At 47.0% G+C, this 17,607-nt stretch overlaps 1 protein-coding gene across 5 annotated transcripts in view; it reads right to left on the bottom strand.

Moving 5' to 3' along the window:
* LOC142769285 (uncharacterized) overlaps window positions 1–17,179 on the bottom strand; it is a 37,105-nt gene extending 19,926 nt beyond the window's left edge. Inside the window, exons 1-3 of one of the 5 annotated variants that reach the window (XM_075872399.1) lie at window positions 17,059–17,179; window positions 14,578–14,652; window positions 13,118–13,168 (exon numbers count right to left, since the gene is read on the bottom strand). In XM_075872399.1, coding sequence (XP_075728514.1) covers window positions 13,118–13,168; window positions 14,578–14,652; window positions 17,059–17,133 — 201 coding nt within the window. In that variant the 5' untranslated portion in view covers window positions 17,134–17,179. Of the gene's footprint in view, window positions 1–13,117; window positions 13,169–14,128; window positions 14,193–14,577; window positions 14,653–17,058 lie in introns of those variants that run through there. The other 4 variants (XM_075872400.1, XM_075872401.1, XM_075872403.1 and 1 more) reach the window with 4 other exon arrangements.
* Between the last annotated feature and the right edge of the window lie 428 nt (window positions 17,180–17,607).

The following is a 17,607-nucleotide window of genomic DNA, read 5'->3' as shown; positions in this document are numbered from 1 at the left end:
CTCCACATCACTCCTGCTACCACAACCACTTGGTAGTTCTGGAGTCACCAACTGAGATATGTTTGCAACACTCTTAGTTTGACGAACAGGTCCTAGCTGAGGAAGGCAAAGACCAAGTTGCTCTCTACCACTGCGACCTGTGTTTTCGTGACATGCCTGATTAACACCTGTAGTTGCAGACTGTGTATCTGGATTAACAACGTCAAGTTCTTTATCAGTCACGTTTCCGCGTGTGACTTCAAAATTTTACCCTATTCAGTGATATATGTCTCTTATTGGTGAGCTTCTATACCACCCACCTCATTAGCCTCCTTACGCGCTGCTTTACGTCTTGCACCTTTTCGTATGTCTAAGATAGCCGTGTGTATTTGTGAGAGTAGCTTCTCACCTTCCCGTCTTAGGCACTCATAGTCGTAAATTTTGCATTTGTACTGCAGCTTGAAATCAATCCCCTTGCGTTCGTTTTCGAGGTCTTCTCGTAACATTTGCCCTAAATTGCACAAAAACCATCCGACCTCCTCTTCAATACGTTAACACGCGTATTGTGCGTGACCTGCTCTAGGTTGAAAGATGGTAAGGGCCGGACCTGGCAAGGCTCGCCAATTGTGACAGCTTCGCGTGGGCACAGATGCTCAAACGACGAGAGATGTGACGTAAGCAACGACCGCACGTTTATACGACATGGACACGAGTATATGAAATATTTACAATAATATAAGGGATCCAAAGATTCCTTGCGGAAAAAATTTTCCTTTGCTTCTATAGCCTCCAGTACACGGTTCCCGCGGCCTTGACACAGCGAACCTATTTCAGACAACACTCACACGACGAGATGGTCTGACGTGCCGCCATGTCGTCTAGATGGTTCAACGTGCCACCCTGTCGCCTCGAGGTAGTGGTGCTAGAGCGTGGTTCTCCTATCACGACAGTCACCGGGACGGCCGCTTCGCTGTAGCCTGGCTGGCCAGACGCGCGCTTGCAACCACTCCTGGAACACCGGTAAGCCAGTCTCGCAGGCTTCAGTTTACCTGACTCAGTTGCTTCCAGAGTCGCCTACTTTGACTAGCCTCCGTACAATGCGCCGCGCTCCGCAGATGTTGGCGTGGCGCCTAGTAGGTGACATCGCCACTGCGCGTTGACGTCACCGTCCCCTCGAAATGCGCGCCTCACTTTTAGACCATAGCTGGCTGATAAATGGGTAAATAACTGGTTACGGTACAATTCTTCATTTTGTCAATAATTTACGCCATCGAAATCGTTTCGACATGTAATCTCGGCGAGAGAAATGCATTCGAAGTTCCTCGCGATTCCCTTCGGGGCAAAAGCGGCAGTTTTTAAAACAGTTTTATGCCTCACTTTGTGCGCTGTCCGGTATTCAGGCACCGTGCCAGTACTGCGTCTCCCTTTCACGCAGGAGTTAAAAAATGTTGTGAGCGCTGGAACGCCGATGGCGTCTGAACGATGCCAAAATAATGGGAATACTAACGCATTGGAAACAGAAACAGATTAGTCGGGTGGCTCGCTGTGATTTGCAGTAAAAGTTAAAACAAACAAGCATATTCGGGGAATGAATGAAGAAGAGGAGGAGAAAAAAATTGGCAGCATATTCACGGAGTGAATGATGGAGAGTGGGGCAAAGCATTCGTCCGTCCATTCGTTCTTGCTTCCTTCCCTCTGTGCGACGGTCCATGCGTCCATCCGCCCGTCCGTGCGTGCGTCCGTTCCTGCGTTCGTCAATGCATCTACCCCTGCGTCCGTTCATGCGTCCATTCATGCATCTGTCTTTGTGTGCGTTCGTCCATCTATTCAACACTCCAAGTACCACCATCTCGCATCTTTTCATCATATATTCCCCATATAGAAACACCGCCATCCAGCGGACATTCCAAGGACTGAATGAAGAGGTGGCACACGCACACTTTCTAACAGCTTGCGCTTCGGATCTACTTGCCACCTTTAACCACCTCGAGTTCATGGTATATACTAGTTGACTGTATTCATGGCACTGCGGCCCAACACTCGCTAAACTTTTCTAAAACCAAGGAGGTTACGCCCAGCGAGTATAACGTAGCAACCTTTTCCTGGCAGATAGAGCTCAATGTACATGCAATGGCTGCTAGTGGAGATCGCAGCGTGCACGTTAACTAAAAGCCGAATGCTCCTGTGTCTCATACTCCATTATCAGCTATTGGCATGTACATTGAGCACTATTTTTTGTTGTTCAACAACGCACAGATAGAATCTCTCACCGGCACCACCTTGGAGGTCATAGTGTTTGCAGGTCAAAGCGTAAGAATGGTTACATACTACGCGGGACGAACGGTTGCCGCTAGAAAGAGCTTCGTCCTTAAAACTTTATTTATCCCAAGAGGGAAAGGTGTGGTGGTGGAGTGTCAGAGGAGCCTCCCCGGCGTAGGTCTCCGCTACCCTCTTGGCCCAATCCAAGATCTGATCCTGGACTTCGGGTGCCGAGCTGCATATAGCAGCCTTCCACTGCTCCTTACTATTATTGTGTAGATAATTAGGTGGTGGGTTTCGAGTACACCCCCACATGATATGGTCTAGCTTAGCTCTTTTTTGACAGAAAATGCACAAAGCGGAGGGGTATATCGCAAGGTGCATAAGATGGCGAAAAGATGGGGTAGGAATTGTACGGGTTTGAAACTGGCACCATAGTATTTCATGGTAGCGCGAAGCTCCATGATGTAAGGGGGGGGGAGGCATATAGTGTGCTGTAGGTGGTAGTGATTTCTTATATCGTGGAAGGTCAAAGGACAATCTCTATCCAACGATATTTTGGATGCATGTTTTTAGGAAGGGGCGGTATGAGGAATCGTTTGCGTATGTGAATGAAGATAAGTGGGGCGAAGCGTTCGTTCGTCCATCCAATCGTGCGGGTGTCTCCGTGCCCGACGCGTTCGAGAATGCAGAAGGCGCGCGGGTAGCACCGACGAGACATGAGTGAAGAAAGCTCAGCGCAAGCGTCTTAAACGCGACCGCCACTTGGCTTCGCCCATGCTTCATCAACGATCCACCTCGTACAGCGACTATCCAGGACACTGAGAGAGGCACTCCTTCTCCACACAGACCACGCAGCACTATTCAAAGAGTAGCGATACAGCGCCATTTATAGTATCCTGACTCAATTGCAGTTTGCATGCACTTCTATAAACAGAGCCGTCTATCGTACCAGAACATAACCTCTATTATACAGATCGAGAGATACTGCCTTCTTTTTTTCCTCGTCTCTTTTCTTGATTACGCGTGGCGCATGACAAGGTTAGACAAAGAGGAGCTTCGCCCCTGAAGCTCGCACTTATTCCGTCTGTCTGCAATTCCACTAAAATGTAGAAAACACATGGCATATTCAATTGAATGGCCATAGGCTTCACTGACATCCGTTAAAAAGGCTGGAAGACGCATCCCCGCTCTCCCAGACGAACGCTTTTGAAGCCAACGAAAAGTCCCTTCGCTGTCCCGTATGCTGGTGTCTCCTGGGTGTTTTAGACGCGTAACTCAAATATTATCTTGCGGACGTTGTTGTGATGGCATTTCTTGTGTTTCTTATAACATTATCGCGATCACGCGACGCTTCAACAAAAAAAATAGGCAGATCACAGTTACAGTGGGAAGTGATGATATGCAAAGCACGAATGAGAAAAGTTGATATGTCACTTTAAAATCAGCACAACATTACGACGTGGAGCTAAATGATGCCGTACATAAGTTCCAAGTCACGACTATCATGTTTGGATATGTCGTTTCCCCTCATCATCTATTCACGTCACGTCATACCAAATATAGTATATGTGGAGCTAGCAAAACGGCCGCGAGCACGCCATGAAAGTGGTATGTTGTCGTGTTTTTTGCATGGCATGCGTGTCAGGATTATCAACTTTGCACCAGTAATATCATTCTTCATTCATTGACGTCACGTAACACCCAATTTGTTATATGTGGAGCTAGCGAAATGGCCGCGAACGCAAAACAAAGGGCCCAATATACTCCAATGTAGCGTTGACGCGGGCGTACGCTGGGCACAGCGACGCTACGTTAGCGAAACGGGAGCACTCTATAGTCTTACGCCAGGCGCAGCCAGCGTCCGTTATCGCGGTCCGACGGCAACCGGGCGAAATGCGACGTGCTGCATTTCGCGCCGATGCGTTACCCAGACAACACTGCGTCTCCCTCTTTTCGTGATGGAGGGACTCCGGACGAGCTGAAAGGCGCATGCGTCACAGCAACGCAGCGCGGCGCACGCCTGCGAACATATGGCAGGACTGGCGCCTGGCGTGACAACGCCGGCGAGCACGCGCACCACGTCAAGTCGAAATGTATTGACGCCTTGACTGTGGCATGTAGTTATGTTATCACATGACACGCATCTCGTGATTATCATGTTTGCACCAATCACATATCTTTGTCATTCATTGGCGTCCCGTAATACCACATTTGGCACATGGAAAGCTAGCGAGACGGCCGCGAGAGCATCATCAGTGTGGCATGTAGCCATGTTATTACATGACACACATGTCATGGTTATGTTTGGATCTGTCATTTACCCAAGTCGTCCTTTGAGCCGTCACGAAATACAGAGTTAGCTACATGTGAAGCTAGCGAAACGGCCGCGAGCGCTTCACGAGTGTAGCATGTAGTCATGTTGTTACATGACACGCATCTCATGATTATCATGTTCGCGCCAGTCACACACTTTCGTGATCCAATCACGTACCTTAAAACCGAATTTGGTTCATGAGAAGCAGGCGAAATGGCAACGAGCGCATCATGAGCATGGCATGTAGTCGTGTTGTTACATGACACGCATCTCAGGATTATAACGTTTGCACCAGTCACATAACTTCGTCATCCATTCACGCACCCCAATACCAAACTTAGTATATCTGACGCTAACGAAACAACCGCAAGTGCGTCATGACCGTGGCATGTAATCATGTTTTCACATGACACACATGTCATGACTTTCATGTTAGGGTCTGTTCCTTGTGTTCGCCATGCAATCATGCCATACCATACCAGTTTTGCAACATGCCATGTGAACAAAACACCGCAAGGGCTGCAAGACCATGAATTGTAAATCACGACATTCATGACATACATCTCATAATTTTCATAAGATGACTGCTCAAACATGTTCTTCATACAGTGATGTAATGCCATACCGAGTTGGGTATCGAATAGACCAGGAGAGCTAAATGTCGTGGGCGGATAGATAGATAGATAGATAGATAGATAGATAGATAGATAGATAGATAGATAGATAGATAGATAGATAGATAGATAGATAGATACGCTCAAAGCCGCCGAATTTTGATAAGAAAGGCTTAGCATTTAGGAATCACAGCATATCCATGGTGTGCATGATGAAGAGTGAGGCGAAGCGTTGTCCGTTCATTCATTCATTCTTGCTTCCGTGTGTCCATGAGTCCAACCGTGCGACCATTCATGCGTCATCCGTCCATGCGTTCATCTGTGCGTTCATCTATCAATTCATTCATTCGTTCGTCCATTCATCCATCTGTGCGCCAGTCCGTCATTTTCATCATATATTCAGCATACAGGTGGTAACAGCACCATTTCTTACGGTCTGCGCTTCGTGTCTACTTCCCACTTTTCAGCGCCTCTACTTCATGGTCATATACTAGTTTTGTATATTCATGGCATCGCGGCCCAGCCCTCGTTAAACCTTGCTAGGGAGGTAGGTAAGCAGCTTTATTGTTTCACGAAGGAATAATTTGAGGGGGGGGGGTGGCAGGGGAAGTGAAAGCAGGCTGACGACGGGCCCTCGGGCCGCTCTAGGTGGCCGGACACTGCTGTGCTTCGGTGACCCTTCTGGTCGAGCTCCCTGTCCGGAGCTGTAATCCCAGTACCCCAGTTGCAAGCTGCGCAGAGCAGCCTCTGATTGCTCCTGGTGTTCTGACCCTTGCCACGGGGGCTTGGGTTCATTCGGACAATTCAGAAATATGTGCTGGAAGTCGGTTCTGGTGCTAGGACATAAGTGTCAATGAGGCGAGGTTTCGCCATGTGTAAAAAGGGAGAGAAGGAAAGGAGTCGTCACTGTGGCCATTTGAAGTCTGCGTCACAAAGCCTGGTCACTTCTGGGAAGAGATTTATGTGGTGGGGGATACGTTAGGCGGGAATTTCGGTAAAATGGCGTGATATCTTGATAGCTGAGGAGTCGATTCCTGGCACCTCGAAGCGAAGGCAGGTGGCTGTGAGCCCGGTTGGCGAGTGCTCGGGTTGGGTGTGAGCGGCCGTGTTGCCTGGGTGTCCACAGTGCGCAGGGACCCAGAGGAGGGTGATGAGGCGATCAGGCGGAGCAGATTATTCAAGAATTTTAGCAGCTTAAGAATGAATTCGGAAAGTGACGCAATTATAAATGGCAGTTTTTGAACCGGAAAATAATATACTAAGCGGAGGAGTGAACAAGGGCTAAATCTGTTGCCACCTCCTCTGCTTCCAGGGATTCTGTTGAATTTGGAAGGGACGCCCTAGCGACCAGTTTTGTAAATCGGTCTACAACGGCTGTCGCGAAAGCTTGATAATCAGCAAATTCTGCAGCGTGTACATAGACTGCGGGAGAATTAGGAAGGAAGCGCTTCTGAAGAGACTTGGCTCGAGCTTCCCGTCACGCCCGATGATGTTCTGGGTGAGTATTCTTGGGGAGTGGCGGGATTAATAGATTGCTGCTAACAGTGACGAGAACTGCGTGCGTGGCCGTGGTGTGACCAGAAACGTTGGTTCTATGTCGGCACAGGAGCACATGTCCTGTTTCTCTGAGGGATAGTCTTTGATATTGGCTGAAGAGATGCGCATCTACAAGCTCTCCCAGAGTGTTGTGCACCACAAGTTGAAGTAAATTATTCGTGGCTGTTGATTTAGGGAGATGGAGTGCAGTTTTATAGGCAGAGCGAATGAGCCTGTTAAGTTGCTCGGCCTCCGTGGGTGAGAGATAGAGGTATGGGATGGAAAAGGTAATTCTGCATAAGCCAACGGCCTGAATTAGGCGGCGTGTGTGTGCTTCCCTCATGCCACGATGACTATATGATTTGCGCCTAATGAGGGAAGCTGTAATATGAACTGAAATGCAGAATAACTTTATGGTGTCAGCGTTCGAACCAATGTGGGAAATATTAAGGCATAAAATTTTGATTTTGTTGACCCTGCGATTAGGGGTGTTATCAAGCATGACTTGAATGTGACGTGTATATATTGCTATTTAAAGTAAATTATTAGGAGTTCTGATTTAGCCACCGAGCAGGTGAGACCAATACTGTTGGCGTGTTTGACAACAATGTCAGCGGCCAACTGAAGCTTCGATTTGATTTCTCCATGGTTATCGTCATTGACCCAGATGGTGATGACATCCGCGTATAAGGAGTGATTGATGAAAGAAAGTTTCGCAAGTTCCCACGCCAGCGGTATTAAATTAACGTTGAAGAGAAACGGGGACAATGCCGATACCTGGGGCGTTTCCTTGCTACCTAGCGTGAAGGAATCGGTTTTGAAAGTTCTTAATTGTAGGTGGACGGACCTGTTGCTGAGAAAGGCAGTGACATACCTGTGCGGGCGAGAGCCTACGTTTAGTTCGCTAAGAGATAGTAAAATCGAGGAATGAGAAACATTATCGAAAGCCCTAGTCAGGTCCAATGCAAGGATGGCTCTGTTGATATGTGGAAAAGTAGGATTTAGCACGTGCTCCTTACGCTGCAGCATGACATCCTGAGCGGAGATTGCCGCTTCGAAGCCGTACATGATGTAGGGAAAGAGTTTTTAGATGCGGAGCATCTTGTCCTCGCGCCTTGTTGTGCGCCGTCCGCGCCGTCCGCACCGCTTCTCGAACATTCGACAGCTGACGCGCGCGCATGCGCCGTCGCGCCGTCGCCCACTCTTCCACCATCTGTGCATCCCTTCCTCCTCTACACACCGCACGCGCTTCACTCCTCCACCATCTGTGCACCCTTCCTCCTCTACACACCGCGTTCGACATCTACAATTCTCCTGATTCTCCAGTGGACGCGCATGTGGCGTCGTGCTTCGAGAACATTCAACAGCTGACAGTGCATGCGCCGTCGTGCTGTATATATACTCAAGGTCGGCGCTCGCTCGCTTAGTTGCCCCTCGTCGGTTGGTTTGTACGGCGCGTCGACGTCCAAGGTCGCGGTGAAATGAATTCCAACGAATCCACAAACACAATGATCGACGTCCCTTCGACCAGCGCCGCCCTTTCGCATACGTGTGTACGTGTTCACTCATTTAACACCCCCTCCTACAACCACGTTAACCAATTTAGCCATCGACCCAAGTAAGTCGCAATTTAACACCCCATTTCACAACCACGTTAACCAATTTAGCCATCGACCCAAGTAAGTCGCACTTTAACACCCCGTTAACCAATTATATGGTCCGCATCCTCCTCAGTGTTCCCCCGAGGGAAGCTGCGGGCAATTTTTTTGTTTTATGTGCCATTAACACGATTGACAATTACATGCTATATAAGTTTTCCCGTACTTGAGGTAAGAGAGATTAGTCTAAAATAATTAAGGTCTAACGACTTATTATGGTTGGGTATGAAAGTCACCTTAGCTGATTTAAAATCCTGGGGCAGGGTGCCCTTCTCCCATTGTTGATTTTTATAATCGGTAAAAGCAGCCACTTACTTAGAGTCTAACTTTCGTAGTGTCTTGCTAGTAATTCCATCGAGTCCTGAAGCGGATGAGGTGCGAAGTTTGCTTAGTGCAGGCCAAACTTCCGCCTCTGCAATCGGTGCATCGAAGTCTAGATTGGGAGCTCCATTGTAGGTAGGTAATGATTCTCGCCTTGGGCTAGGGATATAGGAAGTTTTAGGAGCAGTTTTAACGTCTTGCCGTTGTTTTTCTACTTCAACCAAGACTTTCCTAATTTGCTTATTACTTTCAGATCGCGAGGAGCATGGGTCTAACATATGGTGAAGCAGGGACCAAGAGTTCTTCATATGTTGAGTGCCGTCGAGTCGGTTACATATCTGGTTCCATTGCTGCGATGAAAGTTCGGACGCGTGTCCAGTTACAAACTAGAGTGTTTGTGCCATTTTGCGTTTTAGTTTGCGTTTATATTTTTGCTTGAGCCATCGTTTCTCCAAGCTCTGATTGGCCTCCCATAGGTGGAGTAGCCTGCTGTCTACTGGATTGCGAATATGTGCTGCTGGGGCTACTTTTTCGCTAAGAGCTACATCCCGTTTAAGCTGAGACGCCCAGTCTTTGTTGTCTTGAATTTCTTTTTTCGGGTTTCAGTCTCGGATTTCGCGAAATTCGTTCCAGTCAACAATAGGTTTTTAATGAAACTGTGGACGAAAATTGGCATGAGACAGTGTCATTGTTAGGATGTAATGGTCACTGCCGAGGTTGACTCCACTGTGTGTCCAGTTAGCTTATCGCACGTTTTAAGTGAAAGTAAGGTCTGGGTTGGTATCTCTGCTCACACTGTTGCCAAGTCGTGTTGGTAGCATGCAGTCAGTGACTACAGTGTACCTGTTTCGCTGATTGTATTGAAAAAGGCTGGCGCCCTTTCGAGTGTTTCTCCCGTACCCCCAATCTACGTGCGGGGCAATAAAGTCACCTGTTACATATATAAGAACAGAATTTGCTATTTGGATGGCTCTATCAATTGCTTCAAAAACAGCAGTGAGGCCATTTCTAGGATGAGAATAAATATTCAAAATAAAATATATGCCTTCTTCTGTATGATGTGGGAGAAGTTCAAGAAGAAGGCAGTCACTGTAAAGATCGAATAGATCGTGCGCTATAAACGAGATATTCCTGTGTATATATGTGTAGCCCATGGGGAGCTACGGTGCGAATGTACTGCCTGATAACCAAGGAGTTTGCAAGCTTTTTAAATGCTCCTGTACAGAGATGGCATCAGAGCCCGCGTAGACCGCTCTATATTATGTGAGAGATTGTCTCTCTTGTTTCCTAATCCACAGCAATTCCATTGACATATGCAGAGTGAAGAAGGTGAGGATGAGGCAAAGGTGCAGGAGGGGGTTATGGCGGCGAAGGTGCTGGAATGGGGTGAGATTGTGGGAGAGACTCGAGCCGAGCAACTAATAACCTCTAGAATACTCTCTATCTTAGTGAAGTGCTCAGCGATTTCCGTAAAGCCTAAATCAACCTTTTGTTTCAGTTCCCGGTGTTCTTTAAGAATTTTTAGACTGATGCATTTAAAATCATCTTCGATGACTCGGGCTGCTCTGTCTTTTTCTTTTCTGCTGGCTGTGGGGAGGAATTTATAATATCGGTCCCTGACTCAGCTGCCATATCAGGCTTTATGATAGCGGCAGAAATGGATAGGGGTGGAGAAGACACAGGTGGGGCAGCTGTAAGCTGTAAGCACCAGAGCCAATTGTTGCTTTAGCTCTTGATTCTCTCGCATTAGACGTTGCATAGTCTCCTGAGTTTTAGAATTTTCCTTGGCGTCAGAGAGCATAAGACAGAAGCAGGAGGCTTGCTTTGCCCAGCTCACCTTATTGGGCTTGGTGCCAAAGTCATGGCTTTGTGATGCACTTCGTCCAGTACTCTTGCTTCTGCTGCTGCGGTTTCATCCAGGACTCTTGCTTCCGCTACAATGAATTCTATCGTCAATGATTTGAAAAAACTCCGTCTCGAGCTGGAACTCGGGCTGCTCCTGCTGGTGCTCTTGTTGTGGCCTCTGTCGTGACCGAGAGAGACGTCTGGAGCCACGCTGAAATCGTTGCTTGCATGCCGTGTTGCCCATCTTGTGAGCGTCCCCATAGACGACGCAGGAGTGCAGGGATAGTCCTCCGGGTGTTTATGTCCGCAGCTTGAGCAAGTGAGGCGATTTGGCAACGGACATACATCTCGTCGGTGGCCAACTTTTCTGAAGTTTAGGCACGCTTCCATCTTCGATCGAAAGTTGTAAACGGCGTAGAGGATGCCGAACATTTTACAGACGGAGGAGCTCCTCAGCCATGAAGTGAATGAGCACTGAGCGTGACGTACGCCCCATGTCCCTTGCTTGGGCTATTGGTAGAAGGGGATTTGCCCAACATAATTCTTGAAGCAAGTGCTGAGGTGATTCACCATTGCAAGCGCGGTAGATGATGCCCCGTCCGGCGGAGCTATGTACGCATGAAATCCCAGTTTCTTAGCACGTAGCGTGAGTTCTCGTACTTTTGCACAGTAGGCAACTCGGTCGGCGCAAGATTTAGACACGGTGAAAATATTCTTGGCCAGATTTGTGCACACAAGGTCTTCTTCGGCCACCACACAGTGGTGTCCTCTGTTGGCGACTACAGCTGCTCGTAACTCTCCATCGTTGTGCTGGGCCAGATGTACGTCAGCACTCGGACGAAAGACGATGTTGAAGTCATCGACTGGAAACTGTGGCAGTCGTTTTAAGCGAGGACGTGCCACAGCTGTGTCGTCGAGCTTTCAGGAAATGATGGGTGCTAATTCCGTTTTGCGTGCTGGCGTTACGTCGGCTGCCGCCGCTTTACTTGACTGCGTCCCTTCAGTTTCTTTTGACTAATGCCGAGGTGAGCGTTGTCGGGCATTCGGGACTACACTTCATTCTTCTGGGTTGAATTCTGTGGCAGGTAGATCCATGCCATTCACTTTGTATGCCATTGCGTTGCCGAATGAACTTGCGCACGCGTGTGGAAGCACGAGCCCGACGCCGGTGCCGGTGGCGTTCTAGCTAACGAGGTGGCGTTCCCCCGCTCAGCAAGAGTTGAAGTTTGCAAAGCTCCTCAAGAACGAAAAGCTTTGAAGCACTCACCAGCAGCGTTGGCAACTTGCAAAAGTGAAAGAGAGACCACTGTTGGAACCAAAAAAGCAGTCTTGGTTTAAGAAAAACTTCGTAGAATACTGAGCCCATGCGAGGCACAGCAGCCTTGCGAAGCACAACAGCGGAAGTCCATCTTGCTAAAACCAAGAAGGTTACGCCTAGCGGGTTTAACGCGGCAACCTTTTCTGGCCAGATAGTGCTCAAAGTGCGTCCTTCTCACACTAGGTTTTTTTTAGGTAAACATCGAATTGAAGGCAAACGGTATTGAAGATTAGGTCACCAATACTTGTCTTTTTAGTTTTACAACTATCTTTTATTTATGAATAATGTGCGCGGGATTCCTCCTCAATTGAAAAGGGTGTGCACGTGCCGTTCCTCAACTACTACTACTACTAGTACTGCTACTACTACTACTACTACTACTACCAATACTGCACATACTTCCCGGATGCACGACCCATGGCGTAGGGAGCTTCGCCCACAAAATTACAGATGCCATAGAGGCACCATATAAATACGGCGAAGTGCTGTAGTCTACAACTAGTGCATACAACACACCCTACGACTAACCATCACTTAGAACGTACAATACCGCTACACGAAAAATGACAGATGCCATAGCAACACCCTCCGAATACGACGGAATGTTGTAACCTGCAACCTTACAATTACTCATCAGTCAGGTAACAAAAAAATTGTCACAAAATCTTTTTACCCCCCCCCCTCTAAAAAAAGCTATGAGTGCATTGGTAGCCAAAATTGCAAAGGCTTGTCTTTTATAAGTGGTGCGGAAAAGAAAGCAGCACTGGGATGATATCAGTTCGAACGTGACTGCAAAACGGTCACTGCAAAGTCTGATTTCTGGAGACGGCTTCTAGTTGTCCTTCTCTGAGTTACTGATCCACTTCTTGTATATTTAAGGCCTCGAGGTTGGGAAACAGCTTATAAGAAAAACCAAACCGCTTCAACACACCTCGTAAAAATGCGAACAACTACCACAATTTTCACTCAGAATGGGCTAAAAGAAAATCTAATTTTATAGTACTGGGCGTGGAATGTCTTTGCGATGACATTTTCGGTAAATGCATACAGTTTACAGCGCTAGCTGGCATTTAATTAAAAAGAAGTGAAACGATCTAGCGCTGGCAGCTGGTGACTGTCCATGGCGGTGACTTCTGGCAAAGAAATCGTGGCTTCCGGTGGCTTCAACCACGCGCGCTGGATGTGTCATCCAGTAGAGATGAGTGGTAGGCTTTCGCGGTAATACAATTCGGAATTTACAAAGGGTCCTTAAAGGTTTAAAGTATCTTACCAGATAAGGAAGCGATTTCTGCGGTACATATTTTGAGGCTGGACGACTGACCTAGAAAAAAAAAAGAGAAATTAGTCAGCTCCACTGGAATTCACAAAAAACGTTAAACAAGAATCTATTCATTCAATTCACACACGCTTTTCAGGTATATTTGATATTGCTGGCCTGTGTAGCCGGTTATGGCGGTGTTTTGAATATCTCTCCTGACTGACAACTTCAGCGCACTAAATAAATACTAAATAAAACATCATGCACATCTTTCCAAGACTGGTGTTTGAATATAGTTTGCCCATTTAGACGGTGATTGCCTCAAACTCTTAATCACAGATCCTTGTTCATCCAGTGCGTCCTGAAATGAATAATAGTTTACGAGCGAAGGTCCTTTGAGCGTAGTCTTGTCCTAGTTTTTCACGCTACACAAAGCGGAAACTAAAGCTGTGTGCCAGCTGTGTATATCAATGAAGTATATGACAACACAAAACATGACCATCTGCGCTTTCCATCTGTACGTCCCATAGTGCGTCTGTATACCCGTCCGTAAATCTGTCCATGCAACCGTTTTTCTGCCCGTCTGTGCGTCCGTACTTCTGTGTGTCCGTTCATGAATATGTGCCACCATCCGTGCATCTGCACCACTGTCCGTTCGTCCGTCCTTGCACATATGCGTCCTTTATACCAGTCTGGGTCTTCAACGTAGGCATTGCGGAGCTTCGGACGAAGCTTCGCCCGCTGATCACCAATCATTTCGTCGAGATGCGTTTTTTTTTGCGTGGTACCGAAGCCGCAAACCACATCCGTAACTGCCGGGAGCATGCAGTACATGCTCAATGAAAACTGGAAAAGTGGTCTTTTTAGACATTATTAAAGACTGTGAGAGAGACTATTAAAAGTATATTTGCATGGTATCCACTACAGCAGAAATACGTGTGAAGTGCATAATCACGCACATTGTCATTAGCAATCACACACAGAAATGCGGTACTCGCTGCACATCCATAAGGCGCTACGTACCCTTTGTTGATGCTTCATCGTGCTCTGGATGGCGGAGCCTTGCTGGGCAGACTTTGTAGACAAGTCGCCTTCACAGATGATGGTACCTAATATGAGCAAAAGACCACAAATACTCCCCGCTCATTGCGCCAATCACCTAGACTCCACCAAATCACAACCCTACTGACGTCCCTCTGCCGCTTGGTAGGACAGGCTGCTGACTTCAAGTTCTACAAGCGGCTTTGAACAAGGCTTCTGGGTTTCACGGACGAATTGGTAGCGTACAATGAATTTGCCGCTGCAGCCTGTCAATCACGGCTAGTGGAGTGAGCGGACTATGCCGTCCTTCCATCAATGCGAGCTTCTCCGCGGTAAAGCTGTTCATCTAGCTGCTCACGCCGTTGATGAGGAATCTGCTGAGCGACTGGGCTTTTTGGCTCAATGCCAGCGCTCCGACAATCTGGTCTCACCTGTTCTTTTTGGTTTCCTTGGTCTTCTGTTAAGCAGCACCTTGCGCAAGTATTTGCGGTAGATTCACTGGCCTCCTACAAACAAAAGAGAACTACAGGTAAAATGTCTTTTGCAAAGGTTAAGTTGATATATCAACGCGCTTCCGTCTAATCTCACTTGAAAGTGATGACATGCAGTTCTTACCTTTGTTGATCACCTTGCCAAGACACGTAGAACTGAAGCATGTCTGCTGCCTTACGGCTAGCTGACTCCTGATCCCCTTTGTCAAAAAAACTTGAGAGTAATCGGCCGCATTCAGTGCTCCAACACAAAGATCGAAGCCATCTTCTTTTTTGAGCAGGCTTTCCGCTTCTTCCTGGGAACTCAAACAGTGTTGTTCAACAAGTCTCCCTCTCATATACACTTTGTAGCTGGCATCATGAGGCTTGCTGCAGAAAAACAGGACAACTTTTTCCGACACCAAAGTAGCTTCTTCGCATAACGCCGATGTGCAATAAAGTACTCCATCCAGGTTAGCAAAACAATGCTTAGTCCAGCACTCAGAAGGTGTTTGCAGGTAAAATAAAAAGTTCAAATCGTTCCGTGCCTCATCTGAGCTGGCTGCACTTGGCGCTTCTTCGCTAGCGATAAATTTATCAGCTTGTAGCAGCGACTGGTCGTCCGGGTCAATTTCAGTGGACGGCGCGTGTGCCGCAGTCCGATGTTTGGTACTGCTGGTCGGTCGGTCACCTTGTTGCTTTCTTTTAGTCCTGTGTTAGGGAGTCCTTTTGCTGAAGTACGCGGGGAGATTCGGAAGGATCGTCGGTACAGAGTCTTCTGACAGCGTTGGTCTTCCACGAGGTATGCGTACCTCTTTGCCGTCTATATTATGAACGTAGTCCCTGATTACAAAATGTGGCTCGAAATGCAATTCGCACACTGTGCACGGTTCATAAAGCTCCTTATCCTCGCGGTACAGCTTCCTTTCCCACTGTCTTTTATTTTCTTCGTCTTGAGGAACGTTGAAAAGGGACGCCTTCGGCGCGCCCTTCACACGGCTGTAACCATTCGGGCATCCCGATGCGAAACAGTGATTGTGCCGCTCGGTAGGCATACTTGCTTAGCATGCCTTAGCATGGGCACGTCAGCAGAAAACGAAGTCCATGGTTGTCCTTGACGCAAACCACTGAATTTCTCAACTATACGAAAAATCAATCGGCTTGCAGCCTCGGTGAGCACATGTGCAGCAAGAGAGCGGCAGCGGCAGACGGATAGGAGCGCGAAAAAGTTCAAGAGGAAACTGCTGCAGCACCTAGCAGCTCCCAGTACCGGCGACACGAGCTGCATTGGAGCGCCACCTGCGTAGCTTAGGGCAGAGAGCACACTACCCCCTTCTAGTACCCCACATAGTGCATAACAGATCCTACTCGGCGCTGGGTTGTGTAGGAAGGAAGCAACAAAAGGGAGCAGGGTGAGAGGCTAACCAGAAAGACATCCTATTGGCTGCGTTGTGTAGTAAGAAGAAAGTCCCCGCTGTATTCGCGCATCTCTCCAATATCGGACGCCACAGAGTGCTCGAACAAGAGGAGTTTCTTCTTATTTTCTATCGGGTGCTTATTTGTCCCCGCTCAGACAGACAGTGTTCAGTGCGCATCAAGCGAAGGACGTGGGCTTTTATTTCCTACATCACCCGCAGAAAATTTCTAATGAATCAATGTGGGTACAGTTCATGCCTACCACTAAAAATGAAGACATATAGGTTCGTATTTGTCTTCAAAATGTGTTCTGACCTCTCTGTAGCGTGCTAAGCAGCTTCGAGAGTAGTTCATTATTATAGAGTAGAACCGATGACATTTGGCAAGCATTGTCAAGCTATGCTCATTTGTAACAATCGCGAACTATTGATATGAAGCAGCGTTATATAAAATACGCGCCAAGAAAACGTTTCAACCAGCGTAGTGGAATTTATTTACAGACCCCTTCAGGGAGTTTTTCGAAAACGGAACACTCAATTTTCAGTGAATTACCAAATTCTAGCGCACGCTGCCAAAGGTTAAGTCGAAACATTATTGATTCGAAGTCTTGTTAGGTATTATGTAAATAGGGCAAAGATCCTTTTGATAATCGCATGTCGCAGCTTCCACTGATCATGCAAGTGCAACGCAAGAGAAACCAAGCTGCGGTTTCTAATTATAAGGGTTCATAGAGGAAAACTGTATTTCAATTTATAAGAAAGCAGCATCTCTATAAGTGGAACAGAATCCATGAAGTTGGATAGGCAGCTGTAAAGACCAGTTATAATATTGAGATGCTTCTGCGTATCAAAATATGTGAATACTTCTTGCTAAGTAATTAATAGGTTCAGGATCCGTTAATGATTAGTTAACTTGTAGTGTGAATAAGATGCAACTCAAGGTAGGCTTATAGCTGGTATTTCAACAGTACTTTTATGGTAACTAACATCTACAATATGTGTCGAGAGTATTACGCAAGTAACGCACCTTCTTATGAGCTGACAAATGCTGAGGTGTTACCATAGCAACTACAAGGAATATCCAAATGTTGTAGGGCTCCATAAGTGTTTCACAATAAATTAGGCTCAGTGGAGTACTAGAGTTTGAACTTCCTGGGAGTACAAAAAAGGTGAAAGCCAGTCTTTATATATCCACTGCACGGTAACCTTTTAGAGACGCAGCAAAAGTTCAATGAATAAATATAATAAAGCAAAAGAAGGATCATAAGTATCGGTAGTTGGAGTGTTATTGAAAATAAAATTTCAGCCGATCTGACCAGTGAAATTTGTGGTCAGTTTAATCCTTTTTTTGTTGTTGATAAAGATTACTAACCAGGAGCACTTTCTTTGAAATGAGCTTGTGGTTTGGATAAAGCCGTAAAACACAAAAAAGTTGCAGACCTTGAAAATCTCAGTGCTTGTTATAAGTAAAAATTCTAGCTAGAATATCGATACAATTAAGCACGAAAATTCGCGCTTATGAAGTTCTTGTTTGCTTCATAGAAAGCTCGTTCGGACTTGTTTATGAGACATGGAG

The sequence above is a fragment of the Rhipicephalus microplus genome, chromosome 8 (assembly GCF_043290135.1).
Source record: "Rhipicephalus microplus isolate Deutch F79 chromosome 8, USDA_Rmic, whole genome shotgun sequence".
NCBI lineage: Eukaryota > Metazoa > Arthropoda > Arachnida > Ixodida > Ixodidae > Rhipicephalus > Rhipicephalus microplus.
The sequence above is the reverse complement of the archived record's forward strand: the minus strand, read 5'-3'. Positions and strand labels throughout refer to the sequence as shown.